At 45.2% G+C, this 8,370-nt stretch overlaps 1 protein-coding gene across 1 annotated transcript; it reads left to right on the forward strand.

Annotated features, from left to right (window-relative positions):
- Nucleotides 1–3,404: 3,404 nt before the first annotated feature.
- LOC147616601 (putative pentatricopeptide repeat-containing protein At3g13770, mitochondrial) lies at nt 3,405–6,064 on the forward strand. The gene is made up of 2 exons (XM_086777669.1): nt 3,405–3,577; nt 3,653–6,064. The coding sequence occupies exons 1-2, from the start codon at nt 3,497–3,499 to the stop codon at nt 5,912–5,914; spliced, it is 2,343 nt and encodes a 780-aa protein (XP_086633795.1). The 5' UTR covers nt 3,405–3,496; the 3' UTR covers nt 5,915–6,064.
- The last annotated feature ends 2,306 nt before the right edge of the window (nt 6,065–8,370 follow it).

Below are 8,370 nucleotides of genomic sequence, written 5' to 3' on the forward strand. Positions count from 1 at the left end.
GAGAGGAAGGCATACGGAAGAAAGGTGATGAAGGGGTGGGGTGGCGATGAAGCAAGCGCCTTTCTTTCCTGAGAGTGGAGGTGCTGTAAGCTGTGAACGCAGAGGAGAGTTGTTTTTGGGTGTTGCTTTGTTTGCTGCCATAGCTGCAGAAGAGAGAGGTGTGTTTCTTATCTGTATTGCCGCCTCTGAGCACAGAGGTATTGCACTACTTTTGTTAGCGGCCACAGAGTTGGTAGAGCTGGTGTGTTTCTTCTCTTGTTCGTTCGGTGGTGGGTTTGAGAGTAGAGGCGTGTTTCTTTTAGTGGCTAGTCGCTCCAAGGAGTGTGCATGAGACGTTGTCGGTTTTGGTCTAAGAGAGCTAAGTTTTCTGTGGAGAGTATTGAGAGAGGCTAGTGTATAGCTTGAAGCTGCTATTCAAACTAAAGATATTTAGTAAAGTTTGGTGGAAGGCGCAAAACTGAAGGTGGTGATCTTATGAGCTACAGTGATGATCAAACTATGAAGGCCAGGATGCTGTTTGGATGAAGGTCACCCTATGAAAGGAGATCAAGATCATGGAGGTTCAGAAATAGTATGAAGCAAATTCGTCAAAAAGTCCTTGGGTCTTTTGGGACAATGTGGCAAAGCATACAAAGATGGCAAATCCTCATCTCATAGATCTGATGGAGATCAGGGTAGTTACTTTTATGATCAGTTACTGCTCTCGCAGATGGCGATACCAGCATCCACTGCTGCACACACGGGGCAATTTTTATGCAATCGAAACATATGGAGACAACCCTCGCCTAGAGGATTTTGGCATCCAACCGGAATGGCATAAGGAATACATGATCATTCTAGAGTATTGTTGGGAATATAAAGGCTCAACCCCCAACAAACGAGTCGATCCTGTCTTCATGCCTATCAAATGAAGCCTCATGCCACTACAGTTCAAGGTACAAAAGGAATGGGACTCCCATGTTTGCTATAAAAGGAATGGGACTCCCATGTTTGCTACAATTTTCCCGAAGTTCTCGCCATCGGAGTTTTCGGATATAGTAAGTCAAAAGACCCAAATGCTCACCTAGATCCGCTCGTGGCAAACAGTACCAGATCCAGACATTATGGTCAGGTTCCTGAAATTGATTGTCGTACTCATCAACCAACCAATAGAAACACATGATGGATACAATGTATAACGCCTTTGGTTCGACATGATCAAGGGACCAGATGAGTGAGGAATGATACTTTATTAACATTGACTACGGTGTCTTCCAGGCTAAATGCACATTACATTCGAATACATGATCGACACCGGGTTCTAGACATCACACTTTGCATTCCAAAGAATCCTAAAAAAGCTTCAATCGCATCACAATTTCTACAGACATGAATTCGGTAACCGGGTCTTCCGACCTATGTAAAAGGTTATAAGGACAGAACCTACATCAGGTAGGGAGGGATGTTAATCCCATTTTGGATTAACAGAGATACTCCTCCATTTGAGGACATTAATAAGTGTTATGTAATGGCACTATAACATTGTACATTATGAGATACTGGCCAGCCAAGGCTTTAGATTAGTAAGTTTTGGGCGCCCAAGTGTGAATAAGGGCCAAATGTATAAAAGGCAATTTCTCATAAATGAAAGGACACAATCCCCCTTTGTGCTATGAGAGCTCTTGCTTTGTCTTGTGAGAGAGAGAGAGCGAGAGTGTGTACTCTAGTGCATGTTCCTCTTCTATGCATGTGTATGGGAGAGTGAGAGGAAGATTGCCTTTGCATTGTGGTGTCAAAACTCTCTAGGTTTACATGCAAGAGAGGGGGCTTCCTTGGTTTGCTCATGTCAAAACGAGCTCTTGTGGGTCCTTAAACAATCTATCAAACAATTGTCTTTCCTTACAAGGTCTTCATCAATTTCCTCGAGCATTTGTGCTGGTTTCAAAGTAGGTTTTGGGTAAGAGCTCAGGGATTAGTTCTAGAGGTGTTAATAGTCCATATTCTTACATTTATCCTAGCATGAGTTCTAGTTGTGTGTGAACACTTTGAACCAATTTTTGTGCATGCTCCTTTTGAGCTTTTCTAGGACAAGGTTAGGATCATTCATGTGTTTTTCAAGGGCCCCTTGAGCTTTTGGTGGGATAGGTGCATTAGGCATAAGGTCCTCTTTTTTGGATGAGGTTATATCAGTGTTGGATCCACTTTGGATTGTCATCGTGATAGCATGTTTTTTGGTTTGTTTGCGCAACCTTGGATTGTCACTTTGTCTCATCGTGATAGCATGTTTTTTTGTTTGTTTGTGCAACCTTGGATGTTGATGCTTCAACATCTTTTGTCGCTTCCAACTTATTAGAAATTTTGGAGCTTTAGTAGTTTGTCTACGTCCACATCATTTTTTGTAGCATCGGTAAGTTGTTTGTCCTTTGGTCCCTTGGCCAACCACTGGAGCTTTTAGTAGTTTGTCTATGTCTACATCATTTTTTGTGGCATCAGTAGGTTGTTCATCCTTTGGTCCCTTGGCCTTAGCTTCCTTTGATCCTAATGCATGTTCTTTCACTTGACTGCAAGGTCGAAGCCTGTACAACCCTTTGATCCTAATGCATGTTCTTTCACTTGACTGCAAGGTCAAAGCCTGTACAACCCTTTGATTCTAATGCATGTTCTTCCTTTGATCCTAATGCATGTTCTTTCACTTGACTGCAAGGTCGAAGCCTGTACAACCCTTTTTTGGAGCTGTTTTCACTTTAGCTTTACAAGCACGTGAGCATATTCGAGGGAATTTCCGTGATTAGGCAATGTTGCATCCTTAGGAGGTTGAGCCCCAAGTGATGCAAGGTATCATCATGTGTAGAGTTCTTTGCGGCTCTTAATGGGCGATCTATGTCAAGTGTCCCGACACTTATCACATCGGGGTAGCAAAACATCATGGTGCAAATTATCTGAAATGAACTTAGTGATCAAATAAGACCTTAGATAAGTAAGTTTTCTTTTAAAACAATTATATATAAGGGTATACAAATTTGCATTCTCCTTGCATTCCACTCCTCTGTAGACTCACCACTTAACAACCCAAATGAAGGGCTCATCATCATTTTTACATCCATCATTTTTTGTGGCATCAGCAGGTTGTTTGTCCTTTGGTCCCTTGGCCACACTGGAGGCTAGCCTCCTTTGATCCCAATGCATGTTCTTTCACCCAACTATGAGGTCGAAGCGTGTACAACCTCTTTTTGCAGTTTAGCCTACAAGCATGCGAGCATGTTTGATTAGGCAATTAGGAGGTTGATCCTAAGTAATGCAAGGTTTCGTCAAGTGTCCCCACACTTATCACATAGGAGTAGCAAAACTTCATGGTGTAAATTAATTAAAATGAATGAAATAAGACCCAAGAAGTAAGTTTAAAAAAAAACAATTACATATAGATTTTCAGCTCTGCAGAGCTCACCAGTTAACAACGGAAAGGAAGGACTAACCACTTAACAACCGAAAGGAAGGACTTCGTCTTGGGTCCCTCCCTATGGCATGTAGAGACATGGACTTCTTATGGAAGGAGTACTTCAGGGATCCCTCCCAATGGAGGGACAATCGAACCAGCAAGGTAAGCACTGTTTTACAATTACGTGAGAGTACACGAAAACCTATTGGCTTTCCTAAGTATTGTTTTGCATCACAGAGAAGCCCAAGATCCCCAGACTTCAAACACAAAATGACGAAGGAGTCGCTGTGGATGGATGGCAGGTACAATCCATCTTGGGTCCAAGAGGAGCTCAGAAGAAGAGGACTGCAACGAGAGTTCTGTGTGCGGAAGGATAAGTGGATGACGAAGGCCAAGGAAACCCACCTCAAAGCACGACAAGGAGATAGCAACAGCAACCACCAGGAGTTTCAAGAGGATGCTCTTGTAGCCTTACTAAAGGCTTGTGCCAAGCAAAAGGACCTGTGCAAAGGCAGCAGAATACATGCTGATATTCTCAAAAGGGGGTTGCTTGAAAAGAGCATTTATGTAGGCACTGCCCTCCTCAATATGTATGCCAAATGTGGTGCACTTGCAAAAGCGCAAGAAGTCTTTGACGAGCTTCCAGTTCGGGATATAGTCTCCTGGAGTGCCCTGATCGCAGGATATGCCCAACACGGGCATGGTCATGAGGCTCTGAACTGCTTTGGACGGATGCGAGAGGAGGGCCTCTCCCCAAACGCAGTCACCTTTACTTGCATCTTGAAAGCCTGTGGCGGCATAGGAGCAGCTGAGAAGGGCGAAGAGATACATGCTGAGGTTGTCAGGCAGGGCTTATTGGAAAAAGATATTGTGCTTGGCACTGCGTTGGTGGATATGTATGCCAAATGTGGTGCACTTGTAAAAGCGCAAGAAGTGTTTGACGAGCTTCCAGTTCGGGATGTAGTCTCCTGGAGTGCACTAATCGCAGGATATGCTCAACACGGGCATGGTGATGAGGCTCTGAACTGCTTTGGACGGATGCGAAAGGAGGGTCTCTCCCCAAATGTAGTCACCTTTGTTTGCATCTTGAAAGCCTGCGGCAGCATAGGAGCAGCCGAGAAGGGCGAAGAGGTACATGCTGAGGTTGTCAGGCAAGGCTTATTGGAAAAAAATATTGTGCTTGGCAATGCGTTGGTGGATATGTATGCCAAATGTGGTGCACTTGCAAAAGCGCAAGAAGTACTCGACGAGCTTCCAGTTCGGGATGTAGTATCATGGAGTGCCCTAATCGGAGGATATACCCAACACGGGCATGGAGATGAGGCTCTGAACTGCTTTGGACGGATGCGAGAGGAGGGTCTCTTCCCAGACGCAGTCACCTTTACGTGCATGTTGAAAGCCTGTGGCAGCATAGGAGCAGCTGAGAAGGGCAAAGAGGTACATTCTGAGGTTGTCAGACGGGGCTTATTGGAAAAAGATATTGTGCTTGGCACTGCATTGGTGGATATGTATGCCAAATGTGGTGCACTTGCAAAAGCGCAGGCAGTGTTTGACAAGCTTCCAGTTCGGGGTGTAGTCTCCTGGAATGTGCTACTCGCAGGATATGCCCAGCTTGGAAAGGTTGAAACTGTTTTTGACTCATTCAACAAAATGCGAGAAGAAGGTATAGAGCCAGATCTGGTCACGTTCGTTGTTTTGCTTACTGCTTGTAGTCACACAGGTCTAGTGGATGAGGGGCAAATGTACTTTGAGACTATGAGCACTGTCCATAGCATCATCCCAACTTTAGAGCACCACACTTGCATGGTTGATCTTTTCGGCCGTGCAGGGCACTTCGACAAGGCAATAGGAGTGATTGAGAAGATGCCACCTTCTGATTGTCTTCCGCTTTGGTCTGTTCTGTTGGGTGCTTGTCGAAAATGGGGAAGTGTGAAGCTTGGAAGATTGGCCTTTGAACATGCAGTACAATTGGATGAAAAGGATGCTGCAGCATATGTCTGCATGAGTAATATATATGCAGCTGCTGGCATGCGAGAGGAAGCGGACAAGGTTGAAGCTATGAGAATGGAAAATGGAGCATGGAAGATGCCAGGACGGTGCTGGTGGACTGATGCAAGTGGAAACATACATTTGTTTATTGTCGGGGATGACAGTCATCCCCAAGGCAAAGGTATCTATGCGAAACTAAAAGACATTGGTCAAAAAATATCACAGGAAGGGTATTCCCCAGGTTTGCATTGGGTGCCACAAGGCATTTCAGATGATGCAAAGGAATACGCACTATGCAGGCACAGTGAGAAGTTGGCCATCGCATGTGCCCTCATCAATACACCTGAAGGGACACCTATACGTGTTACAAAGAACATGCAGGTTTGTGGTGACTGCCATTTTGCTACGTCACTTATATCAAAAGTGGAGCAGCGCAAAATTCAGGTCAAAGATTCAGACCGCATTCACATTTTCGAGGATGGAAAGTGTACTTGTGAGGAATATTGGTGATGGTAGTGCAACTGCCTAGACTTCTCTTTATATCACTCCAAATGTTGTTACTAGACTGCTGAGGACAGAACTCTTCAGTATGCTGAAGTGAAGCATTTGTTCTCTATTAGCCTTTTTGCAATTCGATGATATATAGCAATTCTAGGACTCTAGAGGTGAGTTGTGAGCAACTATTTTTTTGGCTCTCTTTATTGTGTTGTATTGTTTTGTAGAGTTGTTTTAATCAGGAGTCTTCCACAATCATTGATGTTGGAGAACGTGCATCCCGCACTTGGATGCCACGTGGACATATCTGAACAAGAAGGTGCACGACTTGGAGTGGAAACTGGTCCCATGTGAGCCCAGTCAGCTAGGGTTCCACTCTATGCGTCCGAGGTCAGGTGTGCATTGTCCTGCACATGAAGCAGTGCCAGTCTGTACTGTGAGTCTCCCTTTAGAATGATGTCAGGTGATCTGTTACGACTGGGTGCTGGACATTTGTAGGTGCATGTAGAGAAATGGCCAGCCCATAAGGCTACCCCAGGGCAGAGCCTTGTGCTCTTGTTGTGGGCATGGGGGAGGTGTAGAGCCACCCCCAAGGGGCCGGGAGGGCTCTAGGCTGTGCCCACCAGCCTTGGCTTGGGCAGGAGGGGCCGTTGGCCAGCCCTTTGGCCACTGGACAGCCAGCTGATTGGGCCCTAGGCCCTAGAGTGGCTGTCGGCCAGCTGTGGGACAGCCCAAACAGCCAGCCCAGGTGCTGCCCAGCAACCAGCAGGTTTACAAGTGTGAAAACAATGGAATATTCAGCATTTAATGCTATTTAAACCAGTCTTGAGCATTTATGCTATTGGCCGACCACAGCTAGAGGAGAGTATAAAAAGCCCAGCCATGAATTCAGTCCATCATCCCATAATTCACAAGGGATTGTTGCTTCCAAGGGCTAGGACAGCCAAGGGGAAAGCTTCAATCAAGGTGAAAAGTGCAGGTTAAGATTATATGTTTATTTTCTAATTTACATCATTCTAATAAAGCAAATACACCATTTGTGGTGGGGGCCCTATAGAGGGTATTTGGGACCCAATACTGTGTACTCTTCTCCCTCCCTCCCTCTCTCTCTCTCTCTCTCTCTATTTTTCTGCACATCTACTTCGGTTGTGTGCGTAATATTTGCATGAAAGATTCCTGAATTTTGAGCATTGAAGTTACCGATTTGACCACGAAGCTTCTGCATGTTACTTTGGTATTAGAGCCTTCTTCAAGTTTGAAGTTTCAGCCAAAAAACCAAGAAAAAAAGAAAGATTTTTTTTTCTCGCTTGTGTGGTTGGTTTTTAGACTTTGGTGGACCATCCTCTTTCGGTGTGACTCTTGTCTCTTGAAGGACGGTTGGTTTTCAGCCTTCGAAAGCCTTAGGAAGTCTCCCAGACGCATAGTGAATGGTTAGATTGCGCTCCGGAAAGGAGTGAGCCACGACGACGAGAGAGAACGACAACCTTGGGACCAAAGTGCACCAGGAAGTCCTTCGAGGGTGGCAGGCATGAGTGTACATGAGATGTTCCACCATATGATGTGAGCAATTGCAGAACAAGGTACCAAATTGGAAGAGCAAAGGGTAGATCTTGGCCTTGGAAGAGTGCACCCGTACTCCAATCCCTCTTTTTCCATCTCCTCCTCCCTCTCCTTCCGTTTCCCAGATCTAGATCATATACTACATGACCCTTTGAAAGGGATACGGCCACAACTGAGTTCGGTGCTCAAGTTGTAGATGGAAGCAATGGAGATTTGATAGATGGAAGTCCGTGCGGTAGTAGCCCGTACTGCTACACAAGACGATGCCAGGTGACGCGTGTCCAGGGTACCAGGGAAAAGAGTTCCCAGGCCCCTAGCCGGCTCTCATCATGCAAAAATTAAATAGACACACCACTTACACACCCAATATGAAATTGCCTTTTCTTAGATTCAACTGTTTCCAAACAGAATTGCAATAAAACCACAATGTTTCCATCATAATCCTCAGTTTTCCATTTCCAGGGTCCAAGTTTCAACTTTTCCATTTTCAACCAATTCCAATCATTCCTTCCTCGACGTACCTATGGCATCATCGGCAACCAGAATGCTCACCACCTAGTCAGTCCCTCTAGGCTCACCTAGTACTTCACTCAGGGGCCTTTTCAATAGTTCCTAGCTCATAGTACTCAGAAGTATAATCACGATTTTTCCATAAAATCCATATGGACTCTCCGTTGAAGATCAGCTAGATCAACCAACAAGATCCATTTATCAAAAAGAGCCATGAACTCATCCGTTGAAGACCAGCAAGGCCAATCAACCAGATCCATGCCCGTGTTCAGAAAACAACTCCAACTCATTTTTTTCCTCGATGCATGCATGGGTATCCTGGGTGACCCAGAGCCCGACCATCGTATGGTCAGCACCCTCTAGGCTCCTTCAGGTGACCTAGCACTTCACTCATAGGCCGA

The sequence above is a fragment of the Cibotium barometz genome, chromosome 38 (genome assembly GCF_041138505.1).
Source record: "Cibotium barometz isolate CiBa-2024 chromosome 38, ASM4113850v1, whole genome shotgun sequence".
NCBI classification, from domain to species: domain Eukaryota; kingdom Viridiplantae; phylum Streptophyta; class Polypodiopsida; order Cyatheales; family Cibotiaceae; genus Cibotium; species Cibotium barometz.

Bases quoted from the DNA above. Each gene is read 5' to 3' on its own strand.
- LOC147616601 (XM_086777669.1), top strand. From the start codon at position 3,497: ATGGCATGTAGAGACATGGACTTCTTATGGAAGGAGTACTTCAGGGAT. The intron at 3,578-3,652 runs GTAAGCACTGTT...TTTGCATCACAG, and splicing joins GGGACAATCGAACCAGCAAG to AGAAGCCCAAGATCCCCAGA.